The sequence below is a fragment of the Nannobrachium achirus genome (genome assembly GCF_963921795.1).
Source record: "Nannobrachium achirus genome assembly, chromosome: 6".
NCBI classification, from domain to species: Eukaryota; Metazoa; Chordata; class Actinopteri; order Myctophiformes; family Myctophidae; genus Nannobrachium; species Nannobrachium achirus.
The window spans coordinates 38,821,024-38,847,996 of NC_137815.1; the positions used below are offsets into that span (position 1 = coordinate 38,821,024).

Sequence of the window (26,973 nt, forward strand, 5' to 3'; positions counted from 1 at the left end):
GAAACTAACACAGAAATTGCTGGACTTAAAGCCAACAAATCATTATTTCGAACGGTAAAGTAAATTATAATGCTTTGTGCCTTTTACTATATTGTGTTCTTGATCATGCTAGCCGTATTTTATACTTTACTATTCGGAAATTGCATTACATTTGCGATTTCTGTGTTAACTCTATGGGCTTTTAGCAGGGTTTACCCTTCAAAGCGTCACTTCAGCACCAGGAAGTTGCTGAGTGGGCGGGGGCATGAATAGGGCTATTACTAGTAAGACTCCCTAATCAGGATATAAGCAACAGTCAGGTAGAAGAGGGGCATGTGAGAAATCAGGGGCGGAGGTTGTGGTTTGCCAGCCAAGGAGTGTGTGTGCAAAGTTTGGCATGGATAGGGGCAACGGTGCCGGAGATAAGAGTAGGGCCAAAAGTGTGAGGTGACGTGACGGACAGACAGCCGGTGGAAGCCATGCAGCTTTTCATAGTAACTTGCGACCTGACGGTGGCAATTACATGTTTACACACTTGTCTCAAGCGCTGTTTACATTATGTTTACACACTTGTTAAAGTGTGCATTATTACATTTTACACACCACAAGCACTGTTTACATTATGACATGTTTACACTCTTGTTACAGTGGTTCTCAAACTTCTCTTTTAATTTAAGGACCCCCATAACCAAAGGATAGGCTCCATTTGTACACTAGTCACAGTTACAGACCTCTATGGGTCCCTCCAGGGCCTCACTTTGAGAACCATTGATTTATATCATGAACTTACAAGCACTGTTGTGTTGACATTTTGACATGTACAGCATGTGTTTTCACTGAGATGATGCAACAATGTATACAATGTCATGTTAATTGTTAAACATGTCATAATGTAAACAGTGCAAGTAACAGGTAATATGCACTGTTTACATAATGTTTTACAGCTGTTACACCCACTGTTTACATCCTGTCATGTCCAAGGCGCAATCACACAAATTAGCAGCCTATAAATGTTTTCAAGAAGGTGACTAGGCACTAGGGCCACCTATTTTCTGTTTTTAAGCACCCTTCCCATAATCCCATTATAACCATGATTTTGCTTTTGCCCCCAGTTCTTTTAGAATACTTACGGTAGTGTCCTGGGGGTCAATATTTTGCATCTAATGCGCACTTGAGTAAATGTAATAGAATTTGTTTCAGAAAACTTGCCACTCTCAATACAACTGTAATTCAACTAGACAGAAATCAAATATAAGTTGCATACTGCATTTCATAGGGTTAAACTTCTAATTACTAAATGTTATTACTTTCTTGCTATAGGCTACATCATGCTCATAGGCATGCTTTAAATCAAATTAGATTCAGAACACACAACAGTATTTGATTAGCACTACTGTAACACTCCCCTTCCCTCAATGACCATACATGAAGCTCGATTTTACTTATTAGGTGCGTGGTCTACCTTTATTGTTTTTCTAGATTGATATTCCTATGCATTGTTATATTGTTTTTGATGTACTGACGCTTATTGTATTGACGTATTAACTGCTTATTGTAAGTCGCTTTGGATTAAAAGCGTCTGCTAAATGCCTACATTGTAAATTGTAATTTGATCAAGTAAATACACGTTTCCTTACTTTTATTACTATCTCCCATAACCCATAATACTGATGTACTAATCAGATTTGAATAGTACACACACAGCATAGGGAACAGAAGGAGCTTTTTCCTCCCCACCCCTCAGAAACTCAGTGTCGTGTTGAATGTCGTTGTCTGTCCTTATTGGCTGAAAAGTACAAACTTGAGTAAATGTAATAGAATTTGTTTCAGAAAACTTGCCACTCTCAATACAACTGTAATTCAACTAGACAGAAATCAAATCTAAGTTGCATACTGCATGTCATAGGGTTAAACTTCTAATTACTAAATGTCATTACTTTCTTGCTATAGGCTACATCATGCTCATAGGCATGCTTTAAATCAAATTAGATTCAGAAGAACACACAACAGTATTTGATTAGCACTACTGTAACACTCCCCTTCCCTCAATGACCATACATGAAGCTCGATTTTACTTAAAAGCGTCTGCTAAATGCCTAAATTGTAAATTGTAATTTGATCAGGGTAAATACACGTTTCCTTACTTTTATTACTATGTCCCATAAGCCATAATACTGATATACTAATCAGATTTGAATAGTACACAGCATAGGGAACAGAAACAGCTTTTTCCTCCCCTCCCCTCAGAAACTCAGAAGTTCTCCACCCACAACAATGTCATTGAATGTCGTTGTCTGTCCTAATTGGCTGAAAAGTATAAACTTGACATGATCCTGCATCACAGTTTAGCTCATTAGGATCATTCTGAAGTGGTGGCCCAGCAGTCACATCTTTGAGCTGTGTTAGGTACAGTAGCATTTATATTTTCATATGCATTTTAACAGACTATAACTTATTTGACTTCAATAGATCTTTAATCCATTCATCTGGTTCAGAAGTTGTATTTTTTTCTTATTCTGATTTGTGTTTTGTTACAGATTTTTTCAAGTACCTGTATATCTGTAGCCTATATTTTGTATTTGATACCCTGTTCAAGCCACTAATGACAATATTGTTAATTGTTTTTTTTCCTAGGATGCAATTAAACAGAATTAGGATGCGGTTTAGCTACACTAGCTGCATTATGGGTCTTCTTCTCAGCGTAGGAACATGTACTGCTGGTAAGTAAATATTTAACCCACCCTCAAACATGCTGCAGACATAATATTAACACATTAACATTTAAAACCCTATATATGTTGCTTAGTTGTCCCCTATTTGGTACCCTCTTTTTTCCCCTTTACTCCAAAAGTCTTTGAGCTTGTAGATCTACAATTCTCACCTCCTAATATCGCTGATGCCTATTATGACATGACTAGAATAGATTAATTGAATTTACAGGACCACAATGGAAACGAGCCCTTAGGACCTATTGTGTTATCCTTTTAGCAATAATATTACCACTGTACCATTTACAAACGGTTAATAAAGTATTCAATCAATCAATCCGGTATGCTAGGGTTCATGTCGCTCAATCAACACACCACATCTAATTAGACTCATGATCGCAGACCAAAATATGACTTAATGTGTTTTTTAGAGGAGCTCACCTATTTGTTGCCTGCCTTTCTTATAATTTCTTATTAAATTAATAGTCATTTTAATCATACTGATGTTACTGATCCTCTGAGTGACAGTATAAGGAAATGTTTGTGTGTTTTCTGTAGCATGATCCAAATCAGTTCATTTATAATTATTCTGATGACAGCATGCTCATTTCAATGCCAGACCCCTCATGTTTTCACTGCTGGACGCAGTAGAAATCTCAAAGGCCTGAAGTGACATAAATAGCTAAACTGTCAGCTGGGCTCCAAATCAAAGTGGAGCGCCACATCCTTCCTGGCTGGCACCCATCATGTCCCACTATGATAGAAAGGAAGCGAGCCGGCTGAATTTCTCACTAAAAATGGTAATAAATCAACTATGCAACAAACAAGGGCCCTGTGTTTACGAGGGGCCAAAAAGTGACAGGGGCCTGACGAGCTTGTAAACGTGTCATCTTCTGAATAGGAGGAGCTGATGGTTGTCAGGATCACCCTGTGGTACTGATGGAGCCCCAAGGCCTTGGCCTGAATCAAGTCTTTCTATAATCTTTGACTGGGCTCCCACCTCACAGCGCCATGGCTTTGTGATTCATAGAATTAACACTCAACTAGTTTAGATTGTAATGTGGCTCAGATCGCTTTCAAGAGGGAGAGGAGAGAGGCCAGATCGTCTAGGATACCACCGGAAACCATTGGTGACCGAGAGCGTGTCAATGCACCCCCGCATTCACCTCAGGGCTTTTGATTCTGTCAAATGTCTTCAGCACTTCAAATGGGCATGGCTTTGGTGGTATTCATCCAGTGCGAATAATGGGTCTCCAATGTCATGCAGAGCGATCTTGCAAACGATTGTGGCGCCTCTTTTATCAGCTAACACGAGTGTGCCAGTCTATAAATATCTTGTTTATTTCTGATGTCTCAATTCTGTTTCCATATTCTTTATAATTACTTTCCTAAGATGCATGTACATAAACTGGTGTTGAATCACTTCTATTGTAAAATACTGTTTTCTGTTCTTTCTGCCTGTCAACATCAGTGCGATCAGAGGTTAGAGTAACAACTATAAAGGTAACGCATCTATTGCATTCAAGCTTGTATCTCGTCCCACTGGAATTATCACAATATTATAGATACAATATATTGTTATTGATTATGTTTTTACTTTGTTTTCTTCCAGCAAGATCCATACACAATGCCCAAAGGTGGACAGCTGGAGGGCTACTGTATGGACTTGCTGTCTGAACTATCTAAGAAGCTAGGCTTCAAGTACAAAGTGCACCTGGTGAGGGACTCCTCATATGGAAGACAGGATGAGAGTGGCAACTGGAATGGAATGATTGGAGAGGTGGTGAGAGGAGTGAGTACATGAAAGCTGACATTTGGAGCAATCAAAGTGCAGAAAATGCATCTGCATGTCAGAGGTTTACATTTGCCAGTTGACTTTTGTGACTTATGAATGATGCATTAAAAAGAATAAACACATTCTTGTTGTGCACGATATCGGCATACTTCAAAAGGATGTCTGCTCAAGCTGAAATTATATATACTGTACAGTCTGTGCATGTAGGATGAATTCATGTAATCCCTGCAGGAGGCAGAACTTGCAATTGCTCCGCTGACCCTTACTGCAGCTCGTGAGAAGGCAGTGGAGATGACCAAACCGTTCATGCAAACCGGAATCAGCATCCTACTGAAGAAGGACACCCCATTGGTGGCAGGCTTCTTTGACTTCCTGTCCCCCTTCTCAACTAACACCTGGGTGGGCATTCTCACTGCCTACCTAGCAACTACTGTTTGCATCTTCATAGTTGCCAGGTTGGTGAATCAACCTATCAATCAATACCCTGAGAGAGGGAAAAAAAAGAAAACACTTTCAAACTGGCTCCCAATTTTGGACACACTGTATTATGTAGCAAAATGTTTACATTATAATGATATGCATAATGTAATTATTTATATTTTCATGCATTTTCATGAATCTTAAAAAATAGCCAACCTACAGATCACAGTGCACCGCAATGTGCCACGTTGTGAGCTTGTAGGTCAGCTATCTTTGCTATGAATACAGGTGTGCCTTGAGATTTTGACTTGCTCATTGTTGTGCTTTGGACCCAAAAAAGTTTGGAAACTACTGTGTTATGGAATGTGACATCTGAACATGGAAGTTGGACACTTATGATGACCTATCTATATTTTTGCATCTATGGTTTTACATATTTTTTACTCCTCTGGTCTCCAAATTTTACTCTTTGTTGAATATTGTAATAAATGTCCATATGTATGTCAACACAGACTCAGCCCGTGTGAGTGGAGTCAACCCCGAAGTGAAGAGAACGGCTTCACCATCCTGCACAGTTTGTGGGTCACAGCAGGAGCTCTCACCCTACAAGGTAAACAACAGGATTCTAACCGTGTTAGCCCTGGCGTCCCTGTTATGGGCTTATTATTATTATTTTTAAATCACATCTTTTTTATAGGTCCTTCATAATTTCACAACCTCATAAGATGTCGCATCATAACACGTTGCAAGCTTGTACTGTAGATCGGTTGTTGTCACTCTTTGTTGTGTGACAAAGTATAATGGACTTAAGTAGTTAACCTTGACTAGAGTGTTCACAGTTTTGTCACTCATCATCACAGCACCAGGCCTTCACACAAAGAGGAGAATTGAAGGTGTAATGTAGACTTTCAACGTGTTTAAAATGAAAATAAGATAAAATACAGATACATTTGGAATAGTTTCCTTCTCTAGTATCTCAGAGTTTCATTTTGTCTTTTTTGTGTTGCCAGGGGCTGGTCCTCACCCCAAAGCTCTCTCAGGACGAGTGATTCTGTGCTGCTGGTGGTTGTTTGTTCTTGTGCTGCTGGCTTGCTACTTCTCCAACTTCAGCGCATCCCAGGACACTGATTCCCATGTGATGGTGAAAGGCTTTGAGGAACTGGCCAACCAGGAGGTGATTGAATATGGCTGTCTGTCTGGCTCTTCCACTCTTTCCTTCTTTAAGGTAAGTCTAAAGCCTGGTTTACGCTTTGGAGACAGTGTTGTGTGTTACAAGAATAACTCCTAATAATGCACAATGTAACATAAATAATGATGGGGGGAGGGTTATTGTTATTTCAGTCAAACATCACATTAGCCTATATGACTCTTTGTAACTGAAGCATGATTGAACAGATAACACTTTTTCAAATCACTATTCACATCGTTCTTTTGCCATCTTCTTTTGTCATCTTTGTTTTCCATCTATCTCTTTTTTTTAGTGGTGCTGCTAAAGCGAGCCCACAATTAACTCATAAATAGCACCACTCACTTCACACTGGGTGTTTTTTTTTAATCAATCTATCTCTTTATCTAGAACTCAAACAACCCGGTCTACCGCAGAATCTATGAAAACATGGAGCGAAAGAAGAGCTATGTCTCGTCAATGGAGGAGGGTGTCCAGCGTGCAAGAGAAGGCAACTATGCTTTTATTGGAGAGTCAGTCTCACTGGACTTGGCAGAAGCTCGCTACTGTGAATTAGTCAGGATCCATGAAGTCGTAGGCATGAGAGGGTACAGCATCGCTGGCCCAATAGGTGAGGCTATGGACTTTGAAATATCTTTAAAACAAAATATTAGCTATTTGTGTTCAGGGGTCATCTCCATGCTGGCTTGTGGTGGACATTTTGGTCAAAATTAAATTTTTGCCACAAACGTACAAAATGAGTGGACAATAATATTACCAGAAACCATAAAGAGCGTATGGTACTCTGAGAGCGTACAATTGGAACCAAATGGACCCTTACGAGTCCATTTGGTTCCATTTGTACACTCTCAGAGTTAAGGGGCTCCTTACAAATAAAACATCTGATAACCACTATAGTACTAGTGGACTCCTAAATATGCCATAGTGTCATAGTAAATCAGTGTCATACATATTCTGAAGAAACCTGGGGACTTTACATTCAGTAATTGGGTCTCTTATGATCAAAATAAGAACATTATAATGCTGTGTAAAAAAGAAAATCAATGGACAAGACCAAGTCTTTGCCACGGACAAATTTGTCCATGTCCGGACATGTTGATAACCCCTGTTAGTGTTTTTTGTCCCAAGAGCTCTATTACCGAACACCACTTGTTTTTCTGCCCCTCAAGGCTCCCCTATGATAAAGAACCTAAGTGTGGCAATTCTGCAGCTGAATGAGGCAGGAGAACTGGCTTACATGCGGAGTAAGTGGTGGGCGACCGGCTGCATGGTAGATGCAGCCAAGGCCGCCACTGAACCCCACGGTCTGAAGGGCATGTTCCTGCTCCTGGCTCTGGGCCTGGGCCTGGGAGTGCTGCTGGCTGTTCTGGAACTCACCTCCAAGAGCCGCAGTAACGCCGGGGACCAGAGGGTGTGTGGATTATTGTTGGCTCTCATACACAGTACACAAGCCCTAGTCTAGGAGAGATTTTATATGCACGCACCCCTGTATTATACTGTCGATTACTTTTTCAACTGATCGAATAATCAAGAAGCATGTTATACATGTACATATTCTTTTTTACATTTTCAATACTATAACAAATAGATTATTTTTAATAGACTAAATCAATTAGTCTGATTAACTACTTAAAGGGGAAGACCACCCATTTTCAATATTGAACTATGTCAGTAATATACCCTAGAGGAGTTGTGTGGAAATAGAAAAAAAGTTCCCCCTCTTCTGTGTTGCCTAGAACTGGAAGATTGATTTGGGGGTTTGTATTGTAAAGTACAATGTGTGATGTCATCAAGTTGTACTTTACAATACAAACCCCAAAATCAATCCTCCAGTTCTAGACAACACATAAGAGGGGGAACCTTTTTTTTTCTATTTCCACACAACTCCTCTAAGGTATTAATGACATAGTTCAATATTGGAAATGGGTGGTCTTCCCCTTTAAGCCCCATTTTATACTTCATTGTACAAGTGTCAAGCAAAAATAACGAAAATAGTCAATCTACAAGTTCACAAGAGCATACATCTGCTATTTCTTCATTTTATTTTGAATTTTTCGGGGGAAAAATACATTTTGAAAATGTCACCGCAAATCAATTATTTGTTTTAGAATAGATTACATCGTTTCGTTTTATTAACTGTTGCACCACTATTAGGCCTACTGCAAATACACTGCACAATCAGCTTGTCATTCTCGCAGCAAGATGTGTGTTGTGATAATTCATTCAATGGAGCTTCTGGATATGCCAGTGTTCAACTTTGTACCAATTTCTGTATGTGTCTCCAACAGAAACCCTGCTGCACTGTACTGGCTGGTGAACTGAGACACCGCTTCTGGAACAGCAATGTCAACAGACAGCAAGAGGTGGCAGAAAAAGATAAAGATAAAGCATGATTACATTACTTTTTATTAATTAAATTGTATTAATACCTGACAGGATCATTGCAGGAATATGATATTCTTAAGTATTAACAAAGTTGAAACAATGTTTACTGTCTAGTGGGTGTGAAATAATTATTTTATTTGATGGTTTTATCAAATCGTTATCAGATGGTTTTTACTTGAAGCCCAATGATTGTTGTAGTAAGTTGTGATTCTGAGATACTGACAAAGCTGAAAAATGTTTACTCCTCAGAGGTTGTGAATTGTGATATGATTTAGTTAATAGTTAACCTTTAATAACAATAATAATTAAGATAAATATCATTTTAGTTTGGAACCTGTTGGCTGTATATAACTAGGCTGAAAAGCTGGATTTGAGTGGAATGCTGTATACAAATATGTGTATTGATTTAGGTGCACAAACTGTCATGTAAACATTGTCATGTAAGAAATGGAATGGAATGTAAGAAATGGATGGAATCTGAATGGAATAATGAATAAAAGTTAAACAATAAAATGTTAAAATGATGCACATTTTTAACAAAAATGTGCATTTGCATCTACGTATATAAATCCCTTTTGTACAGTTGGCAATGGCATCGCACAATTACAATATTCTGATCATATGAAAATATGTTATAATACAGTACATATAAAAACATTATTTCATGCATAAAACAGTGTTCTTTGTAAACATTACAGCAATTTCAAAGATAATAAATTAGTTTAATTCTGTACATTTGTCAGTGTCTTTTTTTCCCAAGTGAGGAAAACATTGCACAAGTGCATTAGCACTGTTCATTGAAATAGAATCTCTGGTTAATTCCTTCCTTGGAGTGGTTCTTCTTCCTTTTCTGCTCGCCAGTATTGTCTTCCTTGTGATCCTTATAGTCTGTGAGCTACAGTGTGGCGTGATCTAACAGTAAACATAAAAGCATAATCATAATCATTATATATTACAATCATGCCGAAAACACTGCAGCTTGTGCAAATGCGGAGATCAATTCTGTTTCTCCCGTGAAAGGCAAAAACTGTCATAACTCACCATCGAAAAGCAGTGGAGATGAACAGCGGATCTCCCTCATCTTCTGGTCAAAAAGAGCATTCATCTCCCTCTGCAGGGTGCCTTCACACTGCTCTCCGCCAGCTGGCACATGGGAGTGCACAAGCTCCAGGCTGTCTACACTGCACTCCTCACTGCTAGATGTACTGTCAGATAGGCAGACACCATTGGATATGGGCTTCATCTGGTTTCTGTAGCTGCCATAATGCTGTGCAGGAGGCATCTGCCAGTGGACAGCAGATCTGTGGTTCACCACTGGTGTGTGTGGAGAGGTAGTTTGTTTCCGTGGGCAACTTTGAGAGCGTACACTTGTGGGGGGACTGGCCGCTCGTGGATTGGTTGCAGTCTGCAAGGTCCTTCTCACCCTGGCAGGCGACGATGGAGGGATCAGTGCAGATGGCTGGGCTAAAGGCTGCGGCTGAGGGAGTGGTTCAGTCTGGCCCTGAGTTTCTGAAACTAATGGAGGTTCAAGGGTAGGTTCATCGCTTGGCTCTGGTCTACCTGATATTTCCTCAAGGGTAGGTGACTCGGGCAATGATGGCTCAAATATTGGTTCTCTGATGTGTTGACTCTCCAACTCAGGCCTGTCTGGAATTTGGTCATCAAAAACGGCACTGCTATAAGACCACCAAGGCGGTGAGTCGAGGTCAGAGTTGTCACATGTCGTAGCTGGGACGGTCACGGCTGAGTCGGAGCCAGTGGAAGACAGCATACTGAGGAGCCTTGTCTTTGGTGGATCCTGCATTTGAACTCTATGAGCACGCCTCACTGGCTCACTCATAGCCTCCCTGGGGAACGCGGCCTTGGCTGCCGGCCCTGGAGCTGGAGGACATCTCTCGCCATTCCTGCCGCTGTCCTGTGAGAAACATTCCACATCCTTTCGGTAGTGCAGCGGATATGCATCTTCTGAGGATTGTACGGAGAAGTCCAGGGACGGGCGCTTTTGAATTTGAGGACCCTTCCTATGTTTCTGGGCTGCTTTCTGGATGTGCTTCTTTGCCACTTTCACAGCATTAGTTGGCTTCACCTATTTCACCAGGAACACAAAGGTTTAAACAGAGTTTCAGCAGAAAGTCGTTGATTTGTGAGTATTTCAGCGAGTCTCTTACCTTTCCTGACATGTCCTTTATAGCAATATGAACAAAGATGGACGCCGCTGTCTGACCCTCCAAATATACATGCCGATAACCTTCAAAAATAAATGTAATATAACAATCATATTAGCCTACATTTTGCACAGTAGTAGATGTTCTTCTGTTTATTTATTATTTTTACCAAGACAGTAGACCTACATTATGTCACTTATGTAATAATCTACCTGGCATCATGCTGATGAAAGCTATGGTCCGCTGTCCGACTAAATTCTGTCCAAAAGGGTCAAGATCCCATATTTGGAAACGCACAAGGGCAATCTGGGGCATCTGCATATTGAAGACCAACGTCTCCTCCCACATAGGGTTGAAACCTGCAGTTGATACACGAAAGGTTGTCTAACAATGAAATTATCTTCATTGAGCCAGTCTCTTGAACTGTTTATTTATACTTGTTTAAACACTCACCATTATCCTCCACTACCCTGGTTCGCTTCGTGGCAGTGTCAACAGGCAGACCAATAATCTCTACTTCAACAAAGGGATCAATATTCTGGAATAAATAAATAAAAATACACTTTTACGACTGTAGGTCACATGGCCGATAGACAAAAACAATTGCTTGATGTTCTAATGCAGTGGCTCTCAAAGTGGGTTTCGAGGACCCATTTGGTCCTTGAGGGGATTCCAGGGGGCCTCCTGTAAAATGTATTAATATATCTATACTATAATTTTGCGAATGTCTGAGTGAGTGTCTGTCTGTCTGTCTGTCTGTCTGTCTGTCTGAGTGAGTGTCTGTCTGTCTGTCTGAAACAGCGTTTCTCCTCAGTGGCTGGAGCAATTGATCTGAAATCGCATCACCATTAGCATATGAACACACCTAACATAACTGTGAAGCCCGTTTGTCACTTTCACAAATCATATACTGTATATTCGCATTTTTATGGTGTATCTATATCTATTTAGCCTACAGTACCTTTTGTGACCACACATGTTAAGGGAGGGGCGCTGTTGTTCAGGCCATGCACAATCACACACAAACCCACAAACCCACACACACACACACACGGGGGGTGGGGTGGGGGGGGGGGGGGGGGGGGGGCTCTGGCCCTGTTACAGATGTTGTCCAAAAATCATGCAGATCGGTACACAGTATCTCTGTAGCTGTTAAATGGAACGGGTATTTCTTACATTGATGCTCCTACATATTAGCATGCAAGCACCAGTTAAAGTTACTTTCCATCCCTCATATACTGTGTGCACAGTGCACATCCCATAACCCACACACTGCACATCATTTCGGAGCTCATATCTTTGAACGGGTAAGGGCTAGTAGAATCAAAATGAGTTTAACTGCCGATCGACAACACCTTGTGATCGCATCGCGACACCTTGTGACAGGGGGGTCCCTGGCACAAAATATTTGTCCGTGGACAAATACATATTAATGGTGGGGGTCTTTGACATGACAACGTTTGAGAACCACTGTTATAATGTTTTGTTGCTGCAATGGATGCCTCACCTCTCCTCTGTCTCCAAGCATAGAGTCTTTGGGTTTGGGCAGCTGCTGTCCACTGATGATTTTTAACACTAACTGAGTCTTTCTGTATCCTGGCTGGGGCTCATCTACCATGGGATTAAAGGCACCTATGGAGGTTCAAGACAGAGTTTACCAGCTACTGGCTAACTTCACATTTCATTTAATCAGCCAGCGAAAGCTTCCATTTGATATTAGTTTAGTTATTTGTGTGTACTGATGCTCACACATACCTTTACACATACACTTAGGCTTCAGGACATATCCGCAGTTGCCATTATTCGCAAACTTTGCCCGGTTCAGCTCAAGCATTCGTCCCTCTGTTTGAAAATTCAGTGCAACTAAAATAAAAGATATAAGATAGATTATAGACAGAAAGACAGACAGTGTATAAAATGTATAGCGCAACACCCAGGATTTAAACCTGGTCCTCCCACACTGGAGCTAGAAGCCATGCATCTATCACTCAGCCAAAGGAGAATGCCCACTTGGTCATAGGAGATATTAGGCCCTAGGCTACTCTGTTCCATTTGACCTCAGGTAGAGCTACTCCATTACATTAACACCCAGTGCAAACTACTCAAAGTTGGGAGAAGCCCTTCTTTCAATGTAATAATGTGACACACTGTCTTACCCATGTGGCATCCTGTATTCCAGTATGGCTGTGGGCAAAAGTTGCTTGAGTCCACTCTGAAAGCGGAGGGGTAAACCCGGATGAGCTGCCGCTGGTTTAAACGGACCAAGTGACCTGGCTGCAGTTGTAAAATCTGATTCATAACGTCCTCATTGAGGGAGGACACCTGCCAACTGGTCAGCAGAGCTGCCAGACAAACAAAAACAGAGTTAGTAAGGGCTCAATTTGACTTATGCCATATGATTGTGTTGCTTGCAAAAAATGAGTGACAACCTGAGCATTCCACATACCCCAAAAGAACGATGACTGTTTTATGCAGATTACCTTGTGTTTCTATGTTGTGAACTCGGACAGCTTTCGTGTACTTGACCAGGTCAGACAGATGTCGGGACAATCTTATTGTTTTGTTTTTTTTCCTGGTCATGGAAATAGAATAGAATAAAATGTTTAGGCCTCAACATTGGCGTCCCCACTTATGGGAGTAGTTCATCCCCAAAATGACTTTTTTTCCTATTGATTACTCATGCCATAGAGACCTGAATGCATGGCCCTGGATGGGGACCCGAATGCATGGCACTGGATGGGGAAACTGTCTGGGTAATTTTACTTTTTTTAAATTGTAATTCCATTTTTGTCTTAGGAATGCAACAAAAAACGAAATAAAAAACTCAAGTCTCCAAGGCAAGAGTAATCAATAGAAAAAAAATCAAACCTCGGTTCGAAGTGGAGCGGTGAATCTGAGCGTGCGTGCGTGTGAGTGCGTGTGCGTGCGTGCGTGCGTGCGTGTGTGTGTGTGTGTGTGTGTGTCTGTGTGAGTGAGTGGTGAGTGTGCCTGGCCTGCACAAAACAGCGCCCCTCCTTTAACTAGTGTGTTGTGTGTGGCCACTCAAGGTATTGCCAGGCTACGGACACGGCCAGCCAGCCAGCCAGCCACCCAGCCACCCAGCCACCCACCCACGGACATACCCACGGACATACCTGTCTATTGGGAGCGCTTTCACCGCTCCAAAAACGTTATTTTGGGGGTGAACTACTCCTTTAAGTTATTGATAGTTAGGAATCAAATGGAGCCTTATCTGTAAATCTGTATCTGTTCCATTTGTACATTCTCAGATTCATGGGAGATTTGTGGCCTAAATGCACACCAAATAACTGGTGGTCTTTCAAATTAAAACGTTTGAGAACCACTATGCTAAACTACTGAGTCCTATCCTTACTTAGGGTGGTAGACAATCTGATCACTGTCCTTGTTGCTGTGAGACTCTGGCCCTGACTCCCCTTCAGACTTTGCTTTCTTCATCACCTCGACTTTCTTTTTCCTCTGGAAAGAAAAACACATGAGTCAGCATTCTTACTACAGAGGGATGTTCATGGAGGACACTGTTGTCTTGCTACAGTCTGTCACTGTGATAAACTCAAGTGATGATGACACAGCAAGAAAGTGTAATGTTTTATTTTATTCAAATAAGGGACACAGTCCCGCCAGACGTCCCTTATTCATGTGATGAAAACTTTGCATCAACATGAGAGGTGGGAACGAAAGAGGAGCTACTCTATGTTGCTCATTTGAATATTATTTGCATAGAGCAAAGCAGTGAACAGGAAGTAGAAGGAAAGCGACAGAGGACTGGTAACAAGGCAACAGACCTACTGACCTTTCTTTTAAAAGTCCTTATGATTCTTTTTCCAAGTCGTCTCTTCTTTTTTGGCTTTTTGGCAGTAATCGCACTGTTCCCATCCTAATTAAAACAATCAAACATGCAATGTAATTCACAAAAAGCGTTATTTATCGATTGCTGCTAACTTACATTACAGTCATTTGTATCTGTAACTGTGTCTTCTGTATATATCATTTATTTGAAAAGTCGTTATCATGTTGTCTTTTTTAAATACAGTAATATCAGAATGAGAAAATTGTTCACTTGTTTGTATTTAGCTAAACACAACCCTGCGTCTGTCTGTCTGTCTGTCTGTCTGTCTGTCTGTCTGTCTGTCTGTCTGTCTGCCTGTATTTCTGTCTCATAGGTCTCACCGTGCCAGCCTGAATGTCTTCATCTTCTTCACTGTCGTCCTCTTCTCCGGTGTCCTCATCCGACACATCACCTTCCTCTGCATTTGGATCAAGGTTTGCTGGGAGCTTTTTCCCCTGAAACATAATAACCAATCATTAATTCACATGAGCACAAGTGCAACAGAGGACAGACGTACTGTAGCGGGCCGTTGGTAGGCCTACACACGCCATTTTTGCCCCATAAAAAACCAATAAGCACTTAAACCCTGTTCATCAAATTATTATTAATTAAATTCATTAACCACTCGTTTTTCCCTCACAACTGGTCGCAACGTGACGAATTGTGAGCTTGTAGATCTGCTATTTTGGGACAGTTTTAAGGCCTGTCCATAGTATCTCCGAAATGTTCGGTGAGTTGGACTTTCCGACATGCACATTTCCGAACTCTAATTCGGTCTAATGCTTTTCAGAAGTCGCGAGTGACGTCATTTTGTAGTCGAACCGGACCTTTTGACCAAAAGGTCTCGATTTCGGTCAAAGTATGGACAGGCCTTTAGCCTGTTGAGACATGCTCAAAAGTGGGATGTGAGGGTTAATGTGGTTAGAACAATATGAGGAACATAATGGTTCATAACAGTGTTTCTTTAGTAGGTGATGGTTCTTTGGGACCATAGCTTTCAAAGAGTGTGTACTGGAAAACTGAAACCTTGACTAGAACTTTTCCTTTCAGGATCTCCGGGGATGGCAGCTTCCGGGTTTCATTCATGTTGACATTGGAAAGGTCCACTTTGTCCTGAAGCACCTCAATGATATACTGGGCCATCTTTTTCTGCTGAGGCACACTGCAATGGTTCTCTATGGATATGATCACTGGATACCTGGGGATGGCACAGAAGGGCCAGTGGTGGAACAAGTAGATTTAGATTTGGGACTTGAGTAAAAGTAGCAATACCACAGTACAAAAACAACCTGTTACAAGTAACTTTGTCTTACTTAAGTCAAAGTACAAAAGTATTAGCATCAAAAGATACTTTAAGTAGCAAAATGTATCATGTTAGTGGACTATAATTATAGACCATTAACCAATTGTTTTGGATATAAAAAATATCTACAAGCAAGCTTTTCTTTGAAAAACTCTGAAGACTTTTGATTAATAATTTGATTAATTTATGAATTATTATCTATCTCCAAAGTAAGCAGTAACTAAAGTTGTCAATATGTAGTGGAATAAAAAGTATAAAATGTTCTACTGAGATCTAGGTTAGAGTAGAAGTATAAAGTATACTCTACTTTACGAAGTTAATCTTGGATACTGTATATGTATTCCAGAGGAGACACTCACGGTGACGTTGTGAAGGCGTATTTGTTAATCGTTTCGATGACATCTTTAAAAAGAATCTTTGATGTCAAGGTGTAACCGTGGTGTATAATGGGCTCTCCATCTGGTCCATCCCAGCAGTCAACTGGAAAATACGTGACACAGAGACAGAAAGAACAAAAGTCAGAAGAAAGGTTTGAAAAAAAGAAATAAAGACAGAACGAAAGTAAAGCAAAGAAGGAAAGAACAAAAGTAAAGTAAAGAAGGAAAGAAATAACTAAAGAAAGAAGTAAGAAAGAAAGAAAGAAAGAAAGCTCATGTGTTGCCAAAAGAGGTTGTGCTTCAAGAATGGTATTCTCAGTTGAGACACAAAATCCAGTGAACATATTCCAAAAAATGTGAAAAAGGTAGCACAGCTCACATTTCAGGTCAAGGAGGACTGAATACTCACATTTCCCTTTTTTTTTTTTTTTTTTTTTTGGCTCTCTATCGAAAAATGCTTACGCCTTTCGGCACAGAAGGTTCAGTGTCAAAAGGCTTAAGTCTTTTTTTTATCGTGACGTGAGCCAAATAAAAAAGGGAAATGTGAGTATTCTATTCAGTCCTCCTTGACCTGAAATTTTAGATACCTAACTTTTTCATATTTTGGAGGATTATTGCTCATTACTGTAATGCTCCCTACTCCGGTCTCAGTAAAAATCGCCTGCAATTGGTACAGAATGCATATAACCCCAGTTTTAGCTGCACTACACTGGCTGTCAGTCACTTCAAGAATTGATTTTAAGGGGTTATAATTAACTTTTCACGGTCTGGCACCTACCGGTATACCTAATGGAATTGCTTCCCAAGTCTAGGTTGGTAACCAAGGGTGACCGGTCCTTCACCAAAAAGGCCCCTACACTATGTAATAGCCTGCCAGAGGACCTCAGGTTAGTTTGCTCACTAAACCGTTTTAAATGTCTTTTAAAAAACATTTTTACAGAAAAGCCTTTTTATCCCCTTAAGCCAGCATGTCAGTGCAGATACTCCTATGGTCTTACTGATCATTAGTGTGGTTGCCCCTGCAGGGCAGACTATAGTACTGATCCGACTTTATTCCATCCATTTTTTTGCCGCTCTATATACTCCTCCCGCAGTATTGGTGGCACGCCACGCACTTGGACCATATGTAAAATCGACCGGCTTCATCGGGAATCAAAGAGATACGTTACATAGTTTAATTTATATAAATGTATTTGTGAATTCATTTATTTACTTTAATTAAAATTTTAACTTTTTCCAAATATGGAGATGACTGAAATCATAGACCACAAGAGACAGTATGTCTATATTTGGGCATTTTCAGATATGGGCTTGATGATATCAGGGATCTCCATATATGGGCATAGATGGGACAAGGACGGAATGTTTTGCACCGCTCAAATAGGGACAAGGACTGACAGATACAGAGTGTGACCCGCGTCACGGAAACCACACTTGCAATTTCCAATTGCATCTTTCTAGCTGTATGTTCATTATTGTATTGCCTCGTCCTCTGATTATTACTGCCTTATTGTTGTGGGCTCGCCTGAAAGGCGAGACCAGTATGTTATCTTCATTATTGCCAGACCCATGAAATGGGTAGGCCTACATAAGCAAATGTCGGTCTGTCCGGGTTTTCTATATAAAGGGTATATATGATGATGACATGATGATGACATGCCTACAAAAGGCATGATGTCATAAATGATGATGACAGACAGGGGGTCTGGCACAACCAGGTTGACCTGGTCTAGTTTATATAATACCGAGTTCCGTCGCAGACAGTACAAAGGCAGGGCCCTTAGCCAATGAGGTGCGGAAAATCTGGGAGTGGTGTTAGCTGGAGTATTGGTTGAGCTTCACATGACAGTTAGCACGCTGCAGAACATAGTCATGAGCGAGCCCACATTGTTTCGTAGGAACGGTATTTCTAGTTTATTTAATGTTATCTTCATTGTACAAGCACTTTGTAACATTGTTAAGGAAAGTGCTATGTAAATAAAGTGTTTTATTATTAGTTAGTAGTTATTAGTAATAATAACATTATTATTGTTATTATTGTTATTATTATGTTGTTTTTGTTGTTCTTGAAAACACTTACATTAGAGTTGGAGTTGTAGTAGCCTACTGTGAATCCTTACCCTCTACACAGCGACAGCCGGCCTGCAGGACATATGCATACATCTCAGCCCTGGACTGTGACATAAACTGGTCTCCTGTCAGGTAGGTGTTGTGAGAGGAGTTTATATAGTAGTGGCTTAAGGGCTGATTCATGTCCTGATTCACCTGGTTGTGAACTGGGTTGAAAATGTCTCCTGCAGGACTCCGCATGTACTTGGTAAAACCTGAAAGAAAGTTCCAAAGAAGGTTTTTCAGTTAGTGGTTGATGTTTATATACAGGTAAAAAAAATCGAACTCTAACTTGACATTCTATAAAACGAGCTCTCCTCACCATCAATGCCCAGTACCAAGCGCTGAAGGTTCTCAGGACATGGCTCAAACTGTGTGACTATCTCAACAAGATGCTCTCTGTTTATCCCCTTCATCTGTGAAATGAAATCATGGACATTGATGTATGAAGAATGTATATGTTATTTTGTTCTTAATATCCACAGGTTGACAAACTAGACATGGCAAATGTTCTGGACACTTTATTTTATATTGTGCAATATAGACATTCTACCTGAAAATACCGCTTGAATTATGAAGTCAAAAATAGCACAATCTAGAAGCTCACAACTATGCTACTTTCGGTGAAGAAATGTGGTGTAGAGGGAGAAAAGGATAGGCTTGTGAACCAGCCTCTCCCGGAAATCTACATTTTCATTTGCTTTCAGGGGAGAAAGCAAATGAAAATGTAGATTTCTGTCGGAGGCTGGTTCACAAGGCTAGGAAAAGGCACCAAATATAGACTTCTTCTGTACCCCGGTCAACAAAGTATATAGTGGTTAAGTGGTTAACAGTTCTGGGACGGTTCTCACCTTCTGTTCTTTTTCCAGAAAACAAGCGAGGTCATTGAGATCCATGACTTCTTTCTGATTGCTGTAGGAGAGCAGTAAGAGGTAGAGGTCCCTGCGCGTGGAGATCATCTTATAGAAGGAACAGAATTCCTCAAATCCCAGTGATCCCTGGTTCTCATCAGTGTCTGCTTCCTGCGGATGGAGACGAAAGCCTTTCACGAGCAGGAAATGAATTACTCAGTTTGTGTGTACGGCTTGTGAGATATTTCAGAGCTTAATACAGGATACCTCGGGGATAAATCTAGTATATCAGCCTCATGGAATGGTAATGGGAGTCACTGCACAGAAAGTGCATTGTTGTGGAGGAATACATGACAGAACTGAGTCACTGAACTCACGCAATATTGCTGTGCAACCATAGCCATCTGTTCACGGGTAGCCATATGGTAATCCTGTAGCGTTCTGCAGTACTGTCCTGCTGGCACACTACGCTGGCGCCGTCGAGATTTCTCTGTCACTGGTTCTGTCTCTGTCAGTATGTCACTCTTTCTGTCTCTGTCAGTGTGTCACTCTTTCTGTCTCAGTCTCTGTCTCTGTCAGACTTGTAGTCCTACTTTAAATGTGACTTGAACATGTGACAATGAAAAAGCGACATGATGCAGAACGACAACAGAGCTCAACGACTTTGAGGGTCAGAGGTCAATTTGTAAAGATCTTTAACCTCCTTACACCTTGTTGCTTACAGTCAGTGCTGTGCATTCAACGTCTTGGTAAATCCATTCACTTTCACTTTTAGGGAACGGAAACCAGTGGCGAAAAGTAACTAAGTACATTGACTAATTTACTGTATTTTAACTTTAACTCATTTCAAGTTACTTTTACTTTGCTTGTGTATTTCCTTTTCTTGATACTTGATACTTCTACTGCACTACGTCTTTGAATGCAACTTAAAGTATTTTAACACTGCGGTATTAGACTTACTTTGTAAGTAAAAAGTGTACTTCTTACACCACTGACAGAAACATGACTATGTTTGGGATACATGCCATGCAATTGTCTGTCATCAGTTTGTCATCAAAGATTGCCATACCATGTTATCTAACTTATATTAAATATTATGGTTATGTAGTTCTTTCTGTTCGTAAGGCAGGAGCAGTTGTAACAACTGGACTTTTTTAAAGACAAATATGACATATTATGGAGACACTAGCCCAGATGAACTGGTGCCAGTTGATTTATACATGGCAATACTGTAAATATAATTTGATATGACATAACTTATGGCAATGGTCCTTAAACCCCAAATCAACATGTACTTGGCTGCGGACCTCCATCTGAAAATATTTTGTGCCGGGGATTTCTTTGGGAAATACAGTAGTCGATCTATTAGCTCACAATGCGTCACATTGTGACCCATTGTGAGCTTGTAGATCAGCTATTTTCAAATAGCCTATAGGGGTAAAGTGGTTGAACATAGGACACCCTGAAACCAACTCAAGCTGGGGGTCCTTGAGGCCGCTATGTGTGGAACACATCCTGAGAACAGCTGACATACAAGCTCAAGTCGCGTCTCAGATGCAACCATTGTGAGCTTGTAGATCAGGGGTTTTCAAAGTGGGTGACGGGGCACCCTGGGGTGCCACGACGGCAGTCCAGGGGTGCCGCGAGATCATTTGATAATATTTGGAATTTATTTGGACACTTGAAGAAATATTTAGTATCATTTTAAACTTGAAGTACAAAGTTATTTTCAGTCAGTTCCAACCAAAATGGCTATTATCTCAACGTTTTCCTCGCAACATAATCACTAAAATATCGTCACTGTCAGGCAGAAACCTCTGTCGCACAAAACGAGTGAAAATGCGAGGCGTTGTGTGCTTGTAGATCTGCTGTTTTCACTAGTTTAGTACATTTTATAGATGATAAATACAAAACGAACGGTTTTGGACATACAAGGTTTCCACCCGACAACGACAATATGCTTTAAATTTAAGGTGCTGGGAGTGAAAATTATAATGTAGGGGTGCCTCGGATTTAAAACATATTTATGGGGTGCCCTGAGACAAAAAAAGTTTGGGAACCCCTGTTGTAGATCACACTCGGCAGCGACGCCTGTACTGCCGTGGCCCACCTTATGCGCAATGCACATTGGGACGTTGGAAACTTGTGGATATGGTCTTACCTGAAACATCGCTCTGACTTTCTGTCTGGGTAAGTTGACGTTGAGTTTGTTGAGCAGCTGATGAACTTCTGATATACTTAGAGTGCCGTCGCCATTTTTGTCTGCCTCTGTGAACGTCTGCTGTAACCATGTATCTTCATAGTTAAGGTTGACAGAGGATTGTAAGGGTTTCATTTGCTGGGGAGGGAGGGGGGCGGTCTGATACCCTGCACACTCTGGTCAATCAGTTTTTATGGCCCTTTAGGGCGAGGTTGTTACTTAGGGCGTCTTACTGGTATTTATGTTTGATAATATCACAATGTAATTGAAAGAAAAACTGAATTAAAATAAAAAATAGCAGATATATTGTGTATTGTGAGCCTTGTGAGAAAGGCTATTTTCGCTATTTGTCATACAAATGAGTATAGCCTATACTCTGCCAGGGCTTTTGTGGTTAAGAAAATTGTGTCGTTGTTTTTTTGTACCTGTACCCTCACTGCCTTCTGCTGCTTTCAGGAAATGGATGGACAAATTGGTGCCACTTCAAAATATTCATCAAGCACTACTGTTTACATGGATTTTGCTTTTTTGATATTGAATCCTAATCATGGAGGGTCTGACTCCATACAGGAATGATAGCCTAGAGCAGAAATGATAGAAGGAAGGATATTGGTCACGTGTGCGCTGCCTGCGGGCGAAGCTGTCCTCGTCGCTGATGCCAGCCATGAGGTACTTAAGGCCGCTGATCCAGGTTCGGGCCTCCTCTCCATTGGCGGAGACCAGGTTGAGAGATTGCAGATGGTTGCCATGGTAGATACTGAAACAGCAGTTGGGGTCGAAGCGGTTCTCTGCGTAGCGATGGAATATCTCCGACTTCTTCCCCTCGCACACTTCATGGATGGAGTCGATCGTTACTGAGAAAAATAAATAATTCCAAATCGAAATGTCATGATTGTTGGGAGTGCTTCACATTCATAATAAATTAAAAATAAATAAACACAAGTCCTGAGATCCAGTAGATACTCCTGGTCAAATATTACTCAATTACAAATTAAAGTTGTTTTGTCAAATACTCGAGATAAAGTATTGGGGTATTTGTCTTGTTTTTTAATATATTAAGTAAACAAAAGTTCAAATAACAATACACATTTCGCTTTAATATCAATGCATTGCCGTATTAAAACTATTAAAATATTTTTCCCCAAAAAATATGATTTTCCAGAAATCTTTGTAGCAGATCTGTAAGATAAAATCAAATGGAATCAAATCAACTGATATAGGGTGGCGTGCTCAGGGGATTGCAATTAATTATAGAACAGAAAAACAGCTGTATTTGGGGACCCTGGGGATCCCTGACCTGGAGTGACCCTGTGACTGTGTGCCTGAGATAGATAAATGCTTCTCAACATCTGCTGAAACACATGACTGTTGAATAGAAACAAGGTTCAACATTCTTCTTCTTTTATTTAAAAAGAATTTCTGTCTATATTTCTAAACTTGACAACATCTGTTTGTTTGACTGGCTGGCAGCCAGTCATTTATTTTCATCCTAATTGTAATTTGTGGTAATAATTGGTAATTGGTTTGAGTGCTCTGCCTTCAGTGCCTTATGGGGAGCATGCTGCATTTGATTTCAGTGGGTTTATGCAAGAAGATGAATCAAACAAAAACATTCTCTGTAAAACCTTAACCAATACACCATAGACCAGTGGTTCTCAACCTGTGGGTCGGGACCCCCAGGGGGGTCCCCAAATTATTATGGGGGGTCCCCAGATGATCACCTTAATGTGAAACATTGTTTTCTCACTCAAAAGTTAACAAATCAACATAAAGTTTAAGTGAATAGTATCTGCACATGTCTAAAGTGGCAATTTAAGGACTTTTTAATACATCTAAAATGACAAATTATACATTGGTCAAATTGTCAAATATTAGAGGCTGAAATTGTGAAAATAGCAGATCATGCTCACAACGCTCACAACGCCTCGCGTTGCGAGGCGTTGTGAGCATGTAGATCTGCTATTTTCACAATAGGACCATGTTATACAAAATGTAATCTTAGTGCTCGTCAGGGTGGGGGGGTCCCCAGTTAAAATATGATTATTTTGGGGGTCGTGGCCTGAAAAGGTTGAGGACCACTGCCATAGACTGCTGAAACCAGACTCACTTTTAGCTTTATCGTGTTTCCTGGAGGGCCGCCAGCGGATGCAGGACTTGTGTTCGTCCAGGTAGAAGAAGCGCACCAAGCCCTTCTTCTTCCCTTTCATTTTGGTCATCTGTGCTCCATTCTGCATCTCATACATACACCTCTCCACTGCAAGGCAAGATCACTTGATTTGTGTAGTGCAGCAGCACACTTCAACTCAGGGGCGTCACAAGGGGTAGGAAAGTGGGACTGAGTTACTGGGGCCCAAGCCGGAGGGGCCCTAATAACTTTATCTATTGAAAAATAGCAGATATACAAGCACCGAGTGCCGCGCTGCGAGCTTTTAGATCTGCTATTTTTGAAAAGTTGTGAAAATGTGTGAAAATCTTTGAATATATGTATTTTTTAAGCGAACATTTCTAACTCAAATTTTGCTTCTGGGGGTCACTGGAACTAAATATTTTGAGATCGGGGTCCGTGGCCAAATGCATATCATCTTGGGGGTCCTTGACATAGGTTTCTTGCACACATTTTCACGATTTTTCAAAAATAGCAGATATACAAGCTCGCAGCGCGGCACTCGGTGCCGCGCTGTGAGATTGTATATCTGCTATTTTTCAATAGTTAACATTCATGGGGGGCCCGCAGTGAATCCTTGTACCCAGGGCCCAGAATTTGGTGTGACGCCCCTGCTTCAACTACAAGGAACTTGAGCACAAAATATTAAAATCCCGGGGGCAGCAGGAGGCTCAGGAGGTAAAGCAGTGGCTTGGGAAACGGAAGGTTACGGATTTGATCCCCATGCAGCTCCCCCAGTGTGTCCTTGAGCAGGACACTTAACCCCCTTTTGCTCCCTATGAGCAGGTTGGTGCCTTGTATGGTTTTCTCTGCCGTTGGTGGGTGAATGTATTGTAATGTACAGTGTAAAGCGCTTTTCTTTCCCCACAAGCATGTTGATGTCACTTTAGATGGCAAGTCACTGCCCATGATTGTTAAATGTCTTGATTTTCATGATCACTATGTTGCAAGTTATGTCCTCATTAGTTAGCACTCTTGTTAATTTGTGTGATAGCCGTTACAATCTGCTACTGAAAAACACATTTTTAAAACCCTAAGACAGGGGTCTTCAACAGGGGGTCCGGGACCCCTAGGGGGTCCTCAGAGTTACTACAGGGGGTCCTCCAAATCTTTGTGTGAAAGAAACTTTTTTTTCCTTCCTTTTTTATATTAACCACTTGAACCCTAGTAACGTCCATATTCTGAGAACTTTAGCCAAATATAGCAGATCTACCGGTACAAGCTCACAACGCCTCGCAGCGCGAGGCGAGGCTTGTAGATCAGCTATTTTCGGCAAAGAGGTTTTGTAGAGGGGAAAAAGAGCAGACCAAGTACATAGTGAAATGTGAACTATTGACAGTTCAAGAGCTTAAATATCTAAAAACACAAATTGACGAATCCAAAATACACTGACAATTGTGCTGTCAAACAGTGAAACTAGGGAATCTACAGTATGAAAGGTTGTGGGGGTCCCTGCTTCATCTCTCTCAACTAAGGGGTCCTTGGCCTGAAAACGTTGAAGACCCTTGCCCTAAGACGATCCACACTCCAGTCTCTGGTGACAGAAACAGCCATGTGGTGGTTTACCAACAAGTACTAGTTGTTTATGAGATTACTGCACTACGTCATACAGGGGTTTAAATAGCTGTTTGGAACTGCTGGAAGAAAACATGCAGAGTCCTTAAAATGTCCATAATGTCAAGAACAAATCACAGCACTGTTTCAAATTGTTTTCTCCAATATTCATGCAAATATCAAATAGATTGGATATCGATTTAACATGTAGTCTAAATAACCAAATATAGTTCCATGGAATTCAATTTGTTCCCTACTAAATGTCTTTTAAGAGTAATCTTCTTCAGGGGAATTGGTGTACTTTTCTGTTTGCCCTGGAATGATTTGTTATCCGCAGTTCTGTGGTGTAGTTTCTGAGAGTGAGAGCATAACCTGTGTTTGTAATCTGAAGCTCAACCCCACGTGATGCACTCTGGTACATCACTCAGTCTAATCCTAGAGGATTGTCTGCTGTCCATATGCCCATTATCTACACTCACACTTCCCTGTATTTCCATTCTATCATACTCTGAAATGTAACATTTCAGAGGCCACTTTAATTGCGTTAAGCTCCATATCACGGATCCCACCACTACAATACAACACCATTTTCTGTCTCATTGGCTTATAACCGGGAGCACAAACAGCTTAAGACCTCCAGTTCTTTCAATATTGAACTGGGACAGTATTATGGCACTCCTGCTAAGCAATTAATGTCATTGTTGTTCCTAATATTCAGTGGTTCTCAAAGTGGGGTCCATGGACCCTCAGGGTTCCTTGGGGGGGTTCCAAAAGGACAGCCAGGTCTGTAACTTAAAGCCAGGTCTGTAACTCGTAAGGGCTCTATTATGATCCAGGTCTTATGCCTTATGCCTTAACTTCTTTGACTTTTTTTTACTATATAGACACATTTCTTTAAATATTTCAAATAGCTGATCTGCAAGCTCACAGCGTGCAGATGTAGATCAGGATTTGAAGTATTTAAAAATGTTTTTCAAAATAGTAAAAAAAAAGCAAAGAAGTTAAGGCATAAGGCATAAGACCTGGATCATAATAGAGCCCTTAAGAGTGTACAAATGGAACCAAATGGACCCTCTCAGAGTTATGGGGGGGGGGGGGGGGGGGGGGGGGGGTCTTTGAAATTAAATAGAGAACCGCAGCAAAATATTAAAAGTAGAAAACTCCAATGTTGTCTCACCAATCTGACCCAGTCTCCATTTAGGCTGAGCCACCACACTGCCGCCGATCCAGAAGAACTCCTCTGCTAGTCTGGAGATGGATTTTTTCTGCCACTGTTTCGGGGACGACATGATGGACTGGCTGGAAGCATAGAGGGGGCTGGAGGCCCGCCTCAGCTGGGAAGACTGGGACGCCCTCCCGGAGAGGGACGGGGAGAGCATCCCGGCGGGTGACAGGGAGCCCAAAGACTGGAACGTAGCTTTCACTGGCGACAGGGAGGACGGCATTGGCGGGCTGGGGATGCTGGTGCCCAGCCCGGGAGATAGTGGTGCCATGGCTGGGATGCTGTTCATTCCTGCACTGTACATTTAGGTTCCCGCTGCTGTCCTCTTCACATGGTATCACCTTGCCATCTGTGGCCCCCCACAGCCGGCTGGGAGCTTCAGTAGAACCGGTGCTGTATCACTGCCTGTAAGCCTCAGCATGTCTCACGCCTTCCCGTGGGCCACACCTTGACATGCCAGCATCTTCCGTACCCACAGCCCATGCATTCCAGGCTGCAGGTTCACACCGCCATCGGACCTGAGCGAGTGGTCCCTTAGAAGGAAGAGCAGTGTGCAACACGTGTCAGCCACTAAAGCTTCCTCAAGCAATCAGCCTAATCCTGGAGCGAGGCAACAGCATTGCTTTCACGGGGGATTTTCACACAACCAATAAGCTTCCGCAGACACAGAAGAGTGTACGACAGTATAGGGTAGAAGTGATCTTTAAA

The 26,973-nt window shown here is 41.3% G+C and overlaps 2 protein-coding genes across 2 annotated transcripts; one reads left to right on the forward strand and one right to left on the reverse strand.

Moving 5' to 3' along the window:
- Nucleotides 1-2,662: 2,662 nt before the first annotated feature.
- Nucleotides 2,663-8,481, forward strand: grik6 (glutamate receptor, ionotropic, kainate 6; the record flags this gene model as incomplete). Its single annotated transcript, XM_080728207.1, has 9 exons — nucleotides 2,663-2,699; nucleotides 4,159-4,190; nucleotides 4,300-4,479; nucleotides 4,714-4,937; nucleotides 5,415-5,512; nucleotides 5,913-6,127; nucleotides 6,479-6,698; nucleotides 7,258-7,499; nucleotides 8,377-8,481. 9 exons carry the CDS (start codon nucleotides 2,663-2,665, stop codon nucleotides 8,479-8,481), a joined length of 1,353 nt encoding a protein of 450 aa, XP_080584333.1.
- Nucleotides 8,482-9,503: 1,022 nt separating this feature from the next.
- On the reverse strand, nucleotides 9,504-26,554 carry plch2b (phospholipase C, eta 2b; the record flags this gene model as incomplete). Its single annotated transcript, XM_080728208.1, has 20 exons — nucleotides 9,504-10,559; nucleotides 10,642-10,721; nucleotides 10,851-10,997; nucleotides 11,092-11,176; nucleotides 12,146-12,270; nucleotides 12,394-12,501; nucleotides 12,795-12,980; nucleotides 13,119-13,210; nucleotides 14,012-14,115; nucleotides 14,450-14,533; nucleotides 14,827-14,940; nucleotides 15,512-15,683; nucleotides 16,148-16,268; nucleotides 18,286-18,489; nucleotides 18,597-18,690; nucleotides 19,126-19,296; nucleotides 21,287-21,420; nucleotides 21,943-22,179; nucleotides 23,433-23,579; nucleotides 26,221-26,554. 20 exons carry the CDS (start codon nucleotides 26,552-26,554, stop codon nucleotides 9,504-9,506), a joined length of 3,795 nt encoding a protein of 1,264 aa, XP_080584334.1.
- Nucleotides 26,555-26,973: the final 419 nt, after the last annotated feature.